This window comes from Xenia sp. Carnegie-2017, unplaced genomic scaffold (assembly GCF_021976095.1).
Source record: "Xenia sp. Carnegie-2017 unplaced genomic scaffold, XeniaSp_v1 HiC_scaffold_20, whole genome shotgun sequence".
Taxonomy (NCBI): Eukaryota; Metazoa; Cnidaria; class Anthozoa; order Malacalcyonacea; family Xeniidae; genus Xenia; species Xenia sp. Carnegie-2017.
This window is the reverse complement of record NW_025813483.1, coordinates 12,011,952-12,029,061: the sequence shown is the minus strand read 5'-3', so window position 1 is coordinate 12,029,061 and position 17,110 is coordinate 12,011,952. Positions and strand designations below refer to the sequence as shown.

At 36.2% G+C, this 17,110-nt stretch overlaps 2 protein-coding genes across 2 annotated transcripts; one reads left to right on the top strand and one right to left on the bottom strand.

Moving 5' to 3' along the window:
• Positions 1–72: 72 nt before the first annotated feature.
• Positions 73–2,239, top strand: LOC124443161 (RING finger protein 207-like). Its single transcript, XM_046993685.1, is given in 7 exon segments — positions 73–320; positions 412–825; positions 978–1,280; positions 1,283–1,328; positions 1,380–1,615; positions 1,799–1,927; positions 1,996–2,239. Coding segments are annotated over 7 exon segments (1,473 nt in total). The 5' UTR covers positions 73–196; the 3' UTR covers positions 2,217–2,239.
• A 20-nt stretch (positions 2,240–2,259) lies between these two features.
• On the bottom strand, positions 2,260–17,063 carry LOC124443157 (glutamate synthase [NADH]-like). Its single transcript, XM_046993679.1, is given in 62 exon segments — positions 2,260–2,619; positions 2,691–2,763; positions 2,871–3,002; positions 3,098–3,163; positions 3,231–3,281; positions 3,349–3,465; positions 3,540–3,640; positions 3,723–3,788; positions 3,854–4,013; positions 4,101–4,190; positions 4,255–4,338; positions 4,406–4,507; positions 4,614–4,700; positions 4,817–4,907; positions 5,852–5,971; positions 6,033–6,178; positions 6,242–6,298; positions 6,387–6,561; positions 6,628–6,743; positions 6,815–6,883; positions 6,960–7,076; positions 7,149–7,225; positions 7,295–7,318; positions 7,321–7,355; positions 7,699–7,823; positions 7,894–7,995; positions 8,078–8,182; positions 8,254–8,328; positions 8,407–8,540; positions 8,647–8,827; positions 8,899–8,997; positions 9,073–9,216; positions 9,376–9,547; positions 9,648–9,711; positions 9,783–9,891; positions 9,962–10,024; positions 10,086–10,154; positions 10,526–10,591; positions 10,680–10,751; positions 11,012–11,050; positions 11,120–11,238; positions 11,309–11,403; positions 11,767–11,859; positions 12,027–12,106; positions 12,184–12,264; positions 12,336–12,470; positions 12,547–12,597; positions 12,717–12,816; positions 12,907–13,211; positions 13,483–13,637; positions 13,981–14,092; positions 14,188–14,284; positions 14,363–14,470; positions 14,543–14,617; positions 14,687–14,748; positions 14,916–15,011; positions 15,085–15,132; positions 15,208–15,288; positions 15,358–15,411; positions 15,623–15,704; positions 15,790–15,920; positions 16,701–17,063. Coding segments are annotated over 62 exon segments (6,216 nt in total). The 5' UTR covers positions 16,824–17,063; the 3' UTR covers positions 2,260–2,461.
• Between the last annotated feature and the right edge of the window lie 47 nt (positions 17,064–17,110).

Genomic DNA, 17,110 nt, shown 5'->3' with positions numbered 1-17,110 from the left:
TTGCCTATAGAAAATTTATTTGAAACATTTTTATTGTTGAGTGTCATATTTCAGGAATGTTACCATGGTGGCATGCAACAACAAGCAAGATAATCTAGATACTTTACCTTGCTGTGATTTGAATATTTGCTTTTAAACGCTTCACTTAAACAAAGAATTAAAGTATTAACAGTCGTTTAGAAAAGCGTCATTAACAATGAACGAGGAGTTGATAAAAGCAGACAGGAATTTATTTTGTCTAATCTGTTACAAAAAGTTTGCATCGAAACCTCCTGAACGTATTCCTCGCTCCTTAAATTGTGCTCACTCATTTTGTACAGGTTTGTAGAAACGCATTGACGTGAAATTAAAAACTGCATCTTCGTTGGCCTTCAGATGAAACTAAGCATTTTCCTCTTAAATCTTTCAAAGGTTGTTTGCTAAAACTCGAGGAGTACCAGGGCGCTGTTATAGAATGCACTCGATGTAAAGTACGTTCTATTCTACCTGCTAACGGAGTGCTGGGTTTGAAGAAGAACTATGATTTATTAATGGAAGCTATGAAGACTAACGAAGATGATCGGGAGCTTTGTAATTTTTGCATAAGGAAACTCGTTTATCCTCCAAGGACAGTAACACTCATCTGCAGTGATTGCCAAGTAATGTTCTGTGGCTTGTGTTCAGACGAGATACATGAACAGTTAGAGTTTCGAATGCATAACATACGTTTAATAACCGCAGATTTGAATAACAACGAAATTGTAGCGAGGCAAGAATTCTCTGGTTTTATAAGAAAAGGACGACCGACGTTAAAACGATACAACAGTTCGCTTGACGCGTTACCAGGTCAATTAATCATTCTTGTCACTTGATTACATCATCACGAGTTTAATCCTGTTAGAAAAACAATGACAAACCAATCTACTCACTAAAATATTAAATCGTCATAAGTTTGTCATGCTTTTCACTTACATAATGATCTTTCTTGTTTCAAACAGACTGCAAAATACACGGGGAGAAACTGAAATTGTACTGCATTGACTGTAAGACAGTTTGCTGTACGTTCTGTCAAATGGAAGCATCACATGAACGGCACAAAATAGTACACATTCATCATGCAGAGGATATAGATAAACGCAGTTTATCTCGATTGCAAGAAAAGGTTGATGAGTATGGAGAAAAGTACATCAAATGTCGCAGTGACATTCAAAAGGCAATAGAAACAGTGAAAAAGAATGATATAGAAACTGAAGATTTGATCAGTAGATACTTTCGTCAGTTGAGGACGATTGACGATGAAGAGGTGAAAAACGAAATAAAATATCATTGAGTGTCTCAATGCAACTGAGGTATAGAAATGCCCATCGAAATTTGTAGTTTTATATCAGTGTGTTCTATAGTTCTATGATAGAAATATCTAGTCAAGCAAAGACGGCAAGTAGAAAATGTGACGAGGCGTTGAGTCTGGACTATTTTGACATGACGGAAGTGAAAGATAGTGTTGAAAAAGATGTCAAAAGTGTTCTCACCTTGGACTGTCCAAGCGATCCTTGTATCTCAAAAAAACTGTCTTGTCAGTTTCCCACACATGAAACATTACTGAATGAACTAAGAACATGCGCGAAGATAGTCACTGGTAAGACCTTAGAGGCTAACTTAACACTACTTTTCCGTTTCTTATACGTCAGAACATACAATACGAAATACATTTAAAGTTCTTTCAATACTCGTGAAAATAAAATAAAATTTTCACGAGTACTGAAACTAGCTTAGTATAAATGACGATTTATATTTATGAGCTAAAAACCGTCTTTTACAGTAACAGATCCACCAGATCATCTGTTCTGCAAATCAATTGATCCTAACACCATCTCCATTGAATGGACACCACCTCTTGCTTGTCCATTCATTTATCCCGGCAAAGAATTTCTTTTGCAGATAAAACCAGGTAATATTCAGCTTTCATCGCCTCTCACGTGACTATAAAATTTTAACTTTATCTAAATGTGTGAACAGGAAAGGATAGTGAATATTATGACGTGTACAAAGGCAGCGCAACCTCTGTATTACTTAACATTCAAGATGGTTCAGTGATGAACGATAAGAGATGCAACCCTTTCCACACCCAAAAAAGCGACAAGAAATTGGAAAATCGAATTCAGTTTCGCGTGGCTGCCGTTAATATCATTGGACAAAGTGAATGGAGTTCTTCGTTTGCCCTTCAACTTCCTTGTTAATAAAAAACTACAACATGGAATTAATCGGGAACGAATGCACAAGTTAAAGCTAAAATCACGTTTAATATACACATCCCAGCAAGTTTAAAATCCACTAAATTTAAAATTATTAACATTCATACCATATAGTTTCCCCGTTTCCGTTATTCTATATATAAGTATTAATACGCCCGCCCTTATCAGCAATGTTTTGAAAGCTAGCTAAATCTTGCAATTTAGAAGTCTGCTGTGTTGTCACAGATAAATCAGTTGGATCTCACTTTATTTTGATCGTCGTGGTTGATGATAACGCCACCAGGACCAGCCAATGACGTTGTACCCATGAGCTCAAGATCAATCTGTCTAGCTGCTTGTCTTCCCTCAGCAATGGCGGTCACAACCAATGATTGACCGAATCGGCAATCTGTTAGCAAAAAAATCAACTCGTCATCCTTCCAAATCAAAAACAAAATCGTTTCAATTTTTCGTTTCTACCTCCAGCTGCATAGACATGTTCTAAATTGGTTTTAAAACTTTTCCTTTCAGTTGCAAAGTTTGATCGCATGTCCTAAACAATTGTGTAGTCACAAATTCATTATAAACGAAGGAAATGATAAAAAGTTTTGATAACCCAAATGTTTCGTGGAATCAAAATGTATTACGTCCAAAACGTACAATTTTCAGGCCAAGTTGTTTCGAAAGAGTCTTTGAAGGACCCGTAAAACCAAGAGCTATCAAAACTAGATCGGCTTTGACAATTTGTTCGGAGTTAGGTATTTCCATCATCTCCCATCGACCATAAGCATTCTGTTAACCAATTAAGAAAAAACGATGACGTCATTATAAATAAATTATGACCAAGTTTGCAATGGTCATAAATAAATCATCAATCTTCAATGTACCTTAACCCATTCAACTTTCACGGTTCTTATTCCAGAAATATTTCCTTTGCCATCTCCTAGAAACTCCTGATATAACACATATTAATACACCAACGTCCCAACAACACAGCGAAATGAAAACATTACTAATTACCTTGCTAAGGGTATTGTAAAGCCTCGGGTCTTTTCCATACTTTATGGCAACCTAATTTCAATTCCAATTTACAATATCATCATTATCAAGAAAGGCAAAGGTCACGAATTATGTTTACCTCCTCGTGCCCATACTCTATTCTGAAGACGCGCGGCCACTGAGGCCAAGGATTGTACGCACCGCGATCCTTTGGAGGTTCACTCAACAATTCAAACGTCATAATCTTTCTTGCATTCTGAGCATTAAAAAAATCCTCACGATAAAACAAGTCTTCTTTAAATATTACATCACATGAAAGAATATACGTACCTGTCTGACACATGTTGCCACACAGTCGACCCCAGTATCTCCTCCGCCAATGACAATCACGTTCTTGTCATGCGCATCAACAACGTCTCCTTTGAGATATCCTGTAAACGAAATAGAGAGAGAGAGAGTGGTAAAATTATTGATATTTCTTAACGGAAAACAACGTTCACTTCATTATTGTACCAAATTGCTTCTTCTGATTTTGTTCGAGGAAATCCATCGCAAATAAAATGCCTTTGAGTTCACGACCTAAACAAAGCAGTAAGGTCGCTCAATGAAAGAAAGCAAAGAGGAGCTCAAGCAAAGAAACTTACCTGGGATTTGCAGATCACGTGGTACAGTTGAACCAATGGCAAGGAGGACAGCGTTGTATGAAGCGAGTAGCTTTTTGCCAGAAATATCCTTACCAATCTCCGTGTTAGGAAGGAACTGTATTCCTTCGTCAGACATAAGTTTAATGCGCCTGTCGACAATCTAAATGGTAAACATTCTTAATCAATAGATTGTGGGAACACCAAGGGAAGCAAATAAAATAACGACAGTTATGTATAAAATAAAAACCTGTTTTTCGATCTTCATTGAAGGAATACCATACATCATTAATCCTCCGCATTTATCGTTTTTCTCGTACACTGTAACCAGATGACCGGCCTGGAACATGAATTACTTCATGTAATTAAATGCATCGCGTCGGTGCTTGCAGCAAATTTCATACCTTGTTGAGCTGAGCTGCCGCAGCCAATCCTGCAGGACCACTGCCTATAATTGCGACTGTTTTACTAGTGCGTGACTGAGGAGGCTGGAGGGACAAAAATATCACAAAATGAGAACGCCAAACGCAAACTGTTATTATAGTCTAACTTCACCTGTGGTTTCATCCATCCTTTCTCAAAGGCAACATCAATTATTTTGCATTCAATACTCTTGATCGTCACAGGTTTAGAGTTTATACTCAATACACAAGCACCCTACAACACAAGATAACCATGGTCAACATCAATGTACAACAGGCGATAAATAGGGTCACGATGAATGTAGAACATATAACAGTTGACGAAGAACAATAAGTGTTACCTCGCAAGGAGCCGGACAAACTCTTCCAGTAAACTCAGGAAAATTATTAGTCTGCAACAATCTGTCTAATGCATCTTGCCATTGACCCTTGAAACAAAAACATATCTTTATGTGATGTATTACAAATATACGTGTAGTTTTTCAGGTCATATATTATAGACACATGCCAATTGCAAAACTACTAAGTTAATATCATTACTAACATGGAAGACAAGGTCGTTCCATCTGGGAATAACATTTCCAAGAGGACAACCAGTTTTTGATTGACAGAATGGAACGCCACAATCCATGCACCTTAATGAAAGATACATCTACACGTCAATCAATGCACCTTTCTTTAAAAATTTTATCCTTCCCGAAGTGTAGGAATATGTTGTTATAAATGAAGAAACGTAATATCTTCTTAAGTAAAGATAAGGTTATCTAAAGATAAGTTATCTAAAGAGGGACTACGTATGTCTAACGTGGTCTAAGTATAGGTAAGTATAGCTAAGTATGGCTAAGGTGTCTTACGTATGGGTAAGTATGACTAAGGTGACTTACGTATGGCAAAGTATGGTTAAGGTGTCCTACGTATGGCTAAGTATGGTTAAGATGTCCTACGTATGGTTAAGATGTCCTACGTATGGGTAAGGTGTCCTACGTATGGCTAAGTATGGTTAAGGTGTCCTACGTATGGCTAAGTATGGTTAAGGTGTCCTACGTATGGCTAAGTATGGTTAAGGTGTCCAAAGTATGGCTAAGTATGGTTAAGATGTCCTACGTATGGTTAAGACGTCCACGTATGGGTAAGGTGTCCTACGTATGGCTAAGTATGGTTAAGGTGTCCTACGTATGGCTAAGTATGGTTAAGGTGTCCTACGTATGGCTAAGTATGGTTAAGGTGTCCAAAGTATGGCTAAGTATGGTTAAGGTGTCCTACGTATTGCTAAGTATGGTTAAGGTGTCCAAAGTATGGCTAAGTATGGTTAAGGTGTCCTACGTATGGCTAAGTATGGTTAAGGTGTCCAACGTATGGCTAAGTATGGTTAAGGTGTCCAACGTATGGCTAAGTATGGTTAAGGTGTCCTACGTATGGGTAAGTATGGTTAAGGTGTCCTACGTATGGCTAAGTATGGTTAAGATTAAGTAGGAAGGTATTACGTGTGTTCCCTTATAACAACATATTGATAAACTTCAGGAAGGGTCAGATAAAGTAACTACCTAAAATTCAATCGACAAAAAAGAATACCGCTGACCTTGCTGTCTGAACCTTTAATTCTTTATTCTTAGGGTGATTATAGATCTCTTTCCAATCTTCTAACCGTTTCTTTGCAGGTCTATATGCGTTCGCTCGTCTCTTGTATTGAACGAAACCTCTGAAATGAAAATTTATGAAGGCATCAAATGAGCAAAAATGGTTTTTAGAGGAAGAAAAACCTTTGCTTGTCGATGTTCTTGTTTTCTTCGCCAATCAAAACTGCTTCTTCAATATCAGCTATTTCATTTCCTCCATCGTTTTTCAAAGGTGGCATCTCATCTTTTATCTCAAGTGAAATCTTCTCATTTTTTTCATTCTTTTCTTTCTACATACAAAAAATTAACATTAAAGTGTATTTATTTCTATACCAATGACAACGATATCTTACCTCGTATTTCTCTTTATTTTGACGTTCTAAAGCCAATTTATACTCGCGTGGAATGACCTAAAGGTTTATTACATCACGAGAATGACGTCATCATTTTGTTTTCTCCTTGAAAAGTACACCATGTTTAAATACACAAAATTTTTACCTTCACGAAGTAGCGTAAAGAATCATTCCAGTTTTGTAACAGATTCTTGGCCACTTCGGATCGAGTGTAATGAAAATGATCCTGAACGATGTTTTTAAGAGTGGTCTGGTTTTCTTCTGATAGCGGGTCAAGGTCAACTTTCTCTGTGTTACAAAGATTTGAAAATTTCCCTAAACTAAACGCAAAGCAAACGTTTATGACTTGAGATTATTGAAGAACAGATATTCACAGGCTCCAATACCGGTCGTATATAAAAGCAACGCCGCCAGACATTCCAGCAGCAAAATTGCGTCCAGTTGGTCCCAAAATCACGACTGTTCCCCCTGTCATGTACTCGCATCCATGATCACCACAACCCTAGAGAATATACAATCCTCGTGCTCATTAAATGCATAACTTTGACATACCTTCACTTGAAAGACTCATACCTCGCATACAGCAAGTGCGCCCGAGTTACGAACACAAAATCTCTCAGCGGTAACTCCTCTGAAGTACGCCTTCCCAAGAAAAACAACATATTCATTAGTTAGATGTGGATACAATTCACTTTAAAACATAGTTAAGATCATTTACTTTTCCCGATGTTGCACCATACAAGCAGACATTGCCTGCAATAATGTTTTCCTCGGCTTTGAATCCTTCGGGTAATTTTTTGCTAGGATAGAGTATTATCTTCCCACCAGAAAGTCCCTAAAAGATAAAAGTCACTACCAATAAGATTTTTCTCTTATCTAAAGCCTGTCATGTCGATGTGAGAATTACTTTTCCAACGTAATCATTTGCATCTCCTTCAAGTTCAAGCGTGATGCCTTTGCAGATGAACGCACCAAAACTCTGACCTTAAAAACGATTTTAAGATGGTATTATATAGTTGAGAACAAAGAATACCTAGAAATATGATCATGCACCTGCTGAGCCATTGAGCTTCACAAAATAGTGTCTTCAGAAAGACCTGTGTCCATGAGCTTTCTAAGAGAAATACGAACGAAAACATCATAGATCGTAGCTATTAACCACATGGTTCTGTCTACAGATGATCAAACATCATAGATCGTAGCTATTAACCACATGGTTCTGTCTACAGATGATCAAACATCATAGATCGTAGCTATTAACCATATGGTTCTGTCTACAGATGATCAAACATCATAGATCGTAGCTATTAACCATATGGTTCTGTCTACAGATGATCAAACATCATAGATCGTAGCTATTAACCACATGGTTCTGTCTACAGATGATATGTGAACGTATCATCGTGCAAACTTAGGTACACTATCTCCTAGCAACTCATTATTACAAGATATCTTACTTGGCAATATGATAACTTGTTGTGGTACCAAAGCTTCTGTCTTCGTTACCAATATTCATCTCCATGGTAACATTCTTTCTTCTTCCTTCGAGAACTTCGAGGACGGCCGACTCAAGTTTATTTTCCTAGAATTGATCAATATAGTAATAAATAATAGGTCAATATCTTCAAAAGTTGAGGTTCTCTAAACTCTACCATTCGATCAAATAAACCAAACTCCTGTTCTTCAGTTCCACCATAATGATCACCTTCGTTTAATGTAGAAGCAGGAACCAAAATTTTTCCAAAGTCTAGAAGCTATAAATAAATGTGAATTTCAGGAAGATAAATTCCACAATGTGAATTTAAGGAAGATGTTTGCTATAAAACCATGGCTTACCTTAGTTTTCATATTTAGAGGATCACTACTCTCTCTTAAACATTGCGTTTGACCAATCATTTCTTTCATTGTCTTAAATCCCAATTGCGCCATATACTCCCTTATCTAGAGAGAATAATTTAGTATTGTAATCCTACGAAGTCCCTCAAATACACTGTTATCATAAACATCATTACCTCTTCAGCAATCATGAAGAAATAGTTGATTACATACTCTGGTTTCCCGTCGAATTTCTTTCTCAAAACTGGATCCTTAAGAAACAGAAAAAAACAGCAAAATAAATAAAGAAGCTATTCTGTAATATCATCAGTTAATAAATTAAGTTATACCTGGGTTGCTATGCCAACAGGACAAGTATTCAAGTGGCATTTTCTCATCATCGTACATCCTAAACTGATCAAAGGAGCAGTAGAAAATGCATATTCATCAGCTCCAAGTAACGCAGCAATGGTAACATCTCTTCCTACAAGCAAAATAAAAACACATGTTGTCGTACGACATAACAAAATAAAAACACATGTTGTCATACGACATAACAAAACAAAAACACATGTTGTCATACGACATACCTGTCCTCAACTGACCATCGGTTTGCAAGACCACACGACGTCGTAAATTATTCAACACTAAAGTTTGATGAGTCTCACTCAAACCCAGTTCCCAAGGTAATCCAGCGTGCTTGATACCAGTCCAAGAGCTCGCACCAGTTCCCCCATCATGACCTGATATTACGATGTGTTCGGCGTGACCCTAAAAGGACATAAATCTCCATTGCAAGGTATTGAAGATGTTTTGCTTAGCAACGGCAGCTGGTGATGTACCTTAGCAACACCAGCGGCAATGACGCCAACACCCACTTCAGAGACAAGTTTTACACTGATTCTTGACTTAGGATTTGAACATTTCAAATTGAAGATTAACTAAAACAAAAAGAACAAAACCATATTTGTTATTTCATTAAAAAAGTTAAAAATTTAAGATACGTAAGAGCAAACCTCAGCAAGATCTTCGATGGAGTAAATATCGTGGTGAGGTGGTGGACTAATTAGCGCAACACCTGGAGTTGATAATCGTGTTTTAGCTATTTCCGGTGTAACCTTATGTCCCGGAAGTTCACCCCCTTCACCGGGTTTGGCACCCTAAGAAAAATAACAGCAAGTTAAAAGAAGAATAACAACAGAAATGAAAGTAGTGTCGAGGAAAGACAGTGTACACATGAGTCTCCATTTCTTTTGTATAACAAATGGAGAAGTACTTGAGACAATGGAAGAAATATAATATTTCAAACAAAAAAAAACCTGAGCCATTTTAATTTGCAGGTCATCAGCGTGAGCAAGATATGCGCTGTTTACACCAAATCTACCAGAAGCAATTTGTTTGATGGCAGATCTTGTATTGTGTAACTCATCAGTAATTGTTAGACGTTCTGGAGTTTCGCCACCTTCACCTGTATTACTTTTGCCTCCCATTCTAGGTTAAAAAATCACAAAGTCAAAAGTGACGTCTACAATGACGTATGGTAATGACGTCAAAAATGACGTATATAACAACGTATCATAATTTGCTGCACCTGTTCATCGCAACAGCAAGAGTCTCGTGTGTTTCTATTGATATTGAACCAAAACTCATGGCCCCTGTAAAAATGACATTATCCTGGGTATTTAGAATAATTAAGTATTGAAGAAAATGGGTTGTGATAGCGCACCTGTACAAAATCGTTTGACAATCTCTGAAGCAGGTTCGACTTCATTCAAGTCAAGAGGTTTATTGGCAAAATTAAATTCCATCTGTCCACGAAGTGTGCAAGCTTTAACCTAAAATAAAGAAAGACCATACATATCAACCTCATTACGTCATAAAACAAAACGATATTAAATTCATTACCATTCTCCAAGTAGACTCGACAAACTTCTTGAATGTTTTCGTGTTGTTTCCTCTTGAAGCATCCTGGACGATGGAAAGGAATAAGCACATACAAACCAAAGAAACGTTCACAACAAAAAAATACCTGCAATAATCCAATACTCCGAGGATCGTTGACATGTTTCTCTCCCCCATCTCTCCAGTGGTATTCACCCTGCAAAGAAAGTACTCCATAATACCACAATAACATAGACAGTTTACTAGTTGAAAGTAATTGCTTTCAATGAACCTGTGACCATCAGTAAATCTACAAGCTACAACGTTAAAATATTATAATTCTAATAATATTTCAGATCTTCTCCGGCAATGTTCACAGCCCCAATGACTACATAAAGATAAAACTGTCATCAGTAGTCAACTTTCTGTAAGCGTTACAGTAATTTTATCCTATTTGAGGTCTCTAAGCAAACTGAGGTCAGCTTTCATTTTAACATTTGGTTATATAAAAACGGCTGCCGTCCAAAATGCAATTTCTTATGCTACGATGCATACAAGTAACAAGATTAAATTTTTGCTGTTACCAACCCAGTTGTTAACCAATACGTTGTCTGTATCACGATCTGCATAAGCAATCCTGTGGCGATCCATTGCCTACGGGGAGCAGGACATAGTTCACATTCATATTTCAGTTGTTGAACATGACCAATAGAGAAAAGTATTATATTCCTAAGTAAGTTACCTCTTGAGCCAAAACTTTAAATGTTACTCCAGAGATTCTAGATGCCGTTCCAGTAAAACATTTTTCAATCACCTGGAGACAGAGGGAGCAAAACCATTTATGAAGCTCTACAAACATCCCCTTACAAGTTGGCAAAAGCTTCAGTAAAATTTATCATCGTTTCAAATTTCGTGAGGATTCTCTAAGTCGCAGCAGGAATGAAAAATCCACGACCAAAAGTAATACAGTTCAATCAAATGCTGCATTACCTCACGTTGCCAAACACAAGACCACCGAGAACATAATCATTCCTAACCCTCCCCCCCCTCCCCATAGGGTAGTTAGACACGTACCTCTTCATTCAGACCAACAGCTTCAAATATTTGTGCTGCCTGAATAATAACTAGAATTAGTAGGATCTGTAATAATTCGAATGGTTCACAATGCTATCTGCAACTTACTTTGTAACTTTGTAAGGTTGAAATGCCCATTTTAGCCATAACTTTAGAAATACCAGTGAACGAAGCGGTTTGAAGATTTTTATAAACTTCTTTGTCGGATAAAGGAGGATCGAGCAAACCTAAACATTACATCAAAATTTTTTTAAAATAAAGTTTCCTAAAAAAATCTCACATCTTCATTCATCACACCTTCGCGTCTCAATATCTGAACAACTTCAAACACCAAATACGGACAGATTGCGTCTGCACCGTAACCAAGCAACAGACAAAAGTGATGAATCTCTCTATGTAGGAAACAAGAAAGTCAGCAGACATTGCATACGTCGAAAGAAATAACCGAGAGAGCCATACCTCAGAAAAAATACACTCCAAAAAACATCATCTTGTAAACTCAAGATTCGAGTTACAAAAGCAAGAGACAAGATTTAAAGCAATATTTCGACTTTATTTCAAAGTCATTATCAAGGTAGACAAGGTAGACATAGTCTTTATCTAGGTAAGACTTTGAAATAAAGTCGAAATATTGCTTGAAATCTTGTCTCCTGCTTTTATAATTCGAATCTTGAGTTTACAAGATGATGTTTTATGGAGTGTGTTTTTTCTTTTATTTTTTGAAATAGTCGACTGGAAAAGGATTTATGCAATACCTCGCTTCAGCAGTTTCAACGATTATGCTAACTCTTGGTCTTTGTTTTGTCTTCAACAGATAGTGATGAACAGCACCAAGAGCCAACAACGAACTAACAAAAAAAATAAAAAATTTGTACGTAACAATTACATGTGGGTAGCTTGACTAATGCAAAGCTACAAAAAAAAGTAAATTACAAGCATAGGTCAAACAGTTCATACCAGAAGAACAAAACCCAATAATATTTAGTAAAGTGAAGAGTATATACAATATTTATACCTCACGGGAACTCTACTTTTACTGGCGAGGCGATCCGATAAAATGATAAAGGCGTTCTTGTTTTTGATTGCATCAGAAGCCTGGTAACAAACAAACAAACAATGTGATACAAATCATGAAAATAAAATTTCTTTAAACACATTTAAGTAATAACTACTTGTTGACAGAAGCTATCTAAAGCTGGAACTAGACCATCCGTTCCTTCTTGAACATCGTAGACAGTGTCAATGACTTGAGCCTGGGGAAACAAGTTGATCATTAATATGAAAATAGTGCCACCAATAAAAAACACTATGTCACAAAGGATACCTTCCATTTTGGTAAACTACATTCTTTTATTACTTCAAGATCACCGAGCGAAATGATTGGATGATCAAGATATAATCTCTCACATTGCCGAAGACCTGGGTCTAGTAAGTTACTCTCAGGGCCAATAGGACATGCCTAAATTAAAACTTCACTTTAACTAAACAGCAAATTTTACGTGGAACCTTGGATTGTAGGAAAGTTGAAAACTTACCAGTGATATGACAATGGTTTCTCGGAAGGGATCAATTGGAGGATTAGTGACCTTAAGAACAGACAAGTTAGAATGATGTTTGACTGATTAGTTCATTGAAAATGATCAAAGAGTTACTGTAGATGACAAGTAAGAGATGTTAATGGGGTCTCGTTAACAACCAATTCTACCTGAGCGAAAAGTTGTTTGAAATAATCGAAAAGTAACTGTGGATGCATTGTCAGACATGCTAGAGGAGTGTCATTGCCCATGGAACCGATTGCCTCCTTCCTAAATACAAAATTATAGTTACAATTAAGCAACGAATGGTCGACAATGATTGGTCGACATGCCAAAAGTAACAAAATTCTAATGTTATACTTGTTGCGAATCATTGGTAGCACCAACATACTAATATCCTCTACAGAATAGCCGAATGTTGGTAGACGGCGATCATAATGAATTGATATTTCCAAAGGATTCTCTTTAGAGACAAGAGTATGTCCTTCGGGTAATCCTTTGTCCTTGTTGTAAGCATTGTGAAGATGTTGCAAAGTAAATAATCCTTCTTTCAGCCATTTTGTCACTGGTCTTCGCGTTGAAATACTGTATTTTAATTCTTCATCGTTGATAACCTCTCCGCGCTGTGTATCAACAAGTAATAGTCTCCCGGGCATCAAACGACCCTGAAATGCAGAAATAATAAATTACAAATGATGGAATTCATCTACCGAGGTAATCCATAGAAATGGAAGGAAAAACAACTGGAAGGAAACTTTGTCATGGGTATAGAGTGCAAACATAACTTTCACTATATTTTTAAATTAACTTTGTAGATTCTACATCATGGCTATAGTATCCTACAATGTTCCTTCCACCAGCTTCTCTATGGTAATTTTCAATATTGTTCGCGTCAGCCTCATCATCCTGATGTTGACGTCATTATAATTACATTACCTTTCGTTGGACAATTTCTTCAGAAACAGAAGATACGCCTACTTCACTGGCCATAATCATTCGACCATCCGTGGTGATGTAATAACGAGATGGTCTCAGACCATTTCTGTCCAAAACTGCTCCGACATAACGACCATCGGAGAAAGTAAACAACGCTAATCAAAGATAAAAACAGAAATCAAATTTATCACATTGTATTTCAATTTAACAATGCTAAACATCTTCACCAACGTAAAATCTTCAATGAACTTATAGATATCATCTTTATTGATCTACGTCACTCAGAAAAACTTTTTGACAAAAGTGTTTCTTTCATTCAAATCGATATTACGTTAACTATTATCTAATTGCTAAATTAATCTTTCAAACGTGAACAAATTCATATGATTTACGACATTCGTCATCTGCAATTGTTTCTCTCTAAAACTGCAAATTCATTCGTTAATTCTACGTATATAGTTGTTCTCTTATTCTTCACAGGTTGTCATGGTTACAAACCTGGTCCATCCCAAGGTTCCATTGCGCACGAACTCCATTTATAATAGTCTCGTTTTTCCGACGACATGGTTCCATCATTCTGCCAAGCTTCAGGTACCATTGTCATGATGGCCTGGAAGGACAAGTGAATGAGTGAAATCCAGACCACAAAATTTATGAAGATATTCAATGAAGATATTCAATGAAGATATATGTTGCATATCACACCTCTGGTAATGATCTCTTCCCTGCCATCACTAAGAACTCAACAGCATTATCAACACAGCCCGAATCTGACATTCCAGGTTCAATAACTGGAAACAGTCTTCATCAAAATAATAAATGCTTTGATGAGATCTGAGCAATATTTATAAATCACTTGGAAGTTCACTTCATTACTCACTTTTGGAGATTATCTTTGTAATAAGGGCAGTCCATCATGCCTTCTCTTGCTCTCATATTGTTTATGTTACCCTTGAGAGTGTTTATTTCACCATTATGTGCAAGGAAACTATAACAAATGAATGAAATGATGAGGTACATAGGGATGAATGGGGAATAATGAGGAATAAAGTATACACACCGTTGTGGATGAGCACGTTCCCAGCTTGGAAATGTGTTTGTAGAAAATCGATTATGAATAATGGCAAAGTGACTCCTTGAGAATGAGAGCATGAATATTTTAAAGAATTATTCCAAAGTGCATAATACAATGTATGTACTTTACTTGAATTCCTTCTGTCCAAGATCAAGGAAAAACTCTGCTAATTGTGTAACATTAAGCATTCCCTTTAAAAAAAATGTGTTACCGGTATGAAAATACATCCTCAGAAAACACTTAAACACTATGTCCTAAAATTGTCACCCAATTCATTGTATACCACCGTACCTACTTATATCATGCTAGACTATCCTATAACATATCCAAATATCATCAAGATTTATATCATACATACCTTGTACACAATGGTTTCTGTTGACAAACTGCAAATATAAAATCTTTCACACTTTGATGGAATAATGCGGCTGGCCATCTTTCTCAACATAAACACCTGGAAAGAAGAAATGCAAAAACACTGAGTTAGAAAAAAAATTTTGATGCATATAAGGCAAACAAAAACATACTTGCTTTCGAAATCTATCCACATCATTAAAACTGCTTGACACAAACACCTAAATACAAGAAAATTTAGATGGTATTTACTATTTAGCACTTACTATATAGACATGGTGAAAATAGGCAAATACCTGTTCAATTGCTGGTTTTTTCAAATGAGAATATGGTCCAGGGACTTTCCAGTTTACAGCAACTTTTCGCCAACCAAGGACCTTTAACAACAGTATGAACTTTAATGCAAACTATATCATGACAACCTTTTGCAGCATTTTAGTTTTTACCTTAATCTCACAATCATCGGCTAATTCCTCAAAATAATTCTTGCAGATGGCAATCTAATCAAGTGTATTTAATAAGACTTAAAATGTAATGATTCCAATTTAACAAAAATCAATTAAATGTTTCCATGAACATTTAAAATAAAATAGTGCCATAGAATAAATTTATGATGAAAAAATGTATAAAAATATTTTGTCAATGAGCGCCATTTTAATGACATTTATTATCATTAAATGTTAAAGTCAGAAGCCTTACTTAGTTTGATACCTGTGATTCATCATTTTGCATGAAAAACAAGCCAGTGGCATAGTATCCAGGTTTAGGGAGAACAAAACTCATCCCTTCTTCACTAAAAGAAAGTCACCATCTTCCAGTATCACATTGTTCTATTCTAGTCCATTCAATTAATATTCCTACATTAAATCATAACTTACGGCAGAATCTTGAGATAAAGTTCATGAGGAATTGCTGTCATTATTCCTGTGCCATCACCACTAAATTGATCACATCCACATCCCCCACGGTGGCTCATGTGACGCAAAATTACCAATGACTCTGCAATTATCTAGATAACAATTTTTAATTCACACAAATTAAATAATTAGGGTTTCCTCATATGATTGCCAAATCACCAATGACTCTTGAATTATTTACATTCAATGGTTTCTTATTCACTCAATTTAACAAATTAAATTTCGTAAAAGAAGAATACTTATTTTTATCTCAAGTGGAACAGTACTGGGCAATTGAATAGGATCTTGTTTTTCATGTAACTCATACTGCAAAATGACTTTGCTTATCAAAGTACATGTTTCATTCTAAATTTTTTGAAATTGTCAGTTGGAAAGGATTTTACTTTATCCACAAACAAACTATCTGTTGAAATATACTGGCATAAAAAGACTTTGATCAAGACTCTCAGTTCAGAGTAGAGGAGTTGTTTTTAATATGAAAACGTGATGTAACACATATTACAAAGGCAGAGGGAACATTAAAGGAGTTCCAAATACGCAGCTAGGTATCTACAAACAATTGAATCTCACGTAACATTTTTTGACCATCTTACACAATTGACACAGTAGGGGAGACTTTCACAATAATTGTGGGAAATCACTTTCACGAGTTTCGAAAAACAATTCATATCTAGCGCATAAAATAGATTAAAGCCGAAGTAAACACATATAATTTCCAACGTACATAATTCATAATCGATTTTGCAATTATCAACACAATAAAAAGTAAGTAAATTACAATTTAGAAACAATGAAAAATCCACCGACAAATGGACAAATATCAAATGTCGAAATTTCGCATGCCAACAAAAATTTCATAAAAAACAGAATACCTTGTTGTTCCTTTCTCCGTTAATATTGACAATAAAGCCAACACCACAAGCATCCTTTTCCAGTTCAGGATTGTATAAGCCCACTGATTTTGGACGTCCAAACTCGTCCGTATGAGAAGCCATGTGTATTGTTTTGTACAGTAAACGAGGCCCAATATATAAATAATAAACGCGGTAACATGGGAAAAATTCTTCTTTTCAAGGTACAAATTTCTTATGACCTGCTGAACGCCCAAAACACAACGCAAATGATACACAACAGGAATAAATGTAATGAGTGTAACGACGATTGAAGAGTATAAAGTTCATTTAGTTATCTATATAGATCAGTGTTTTTGGTAATATAAACCGTCGTGCACACAACGATCCTTTGAAGGTCACGCGAATACTGATCTATAAATATATTTGTA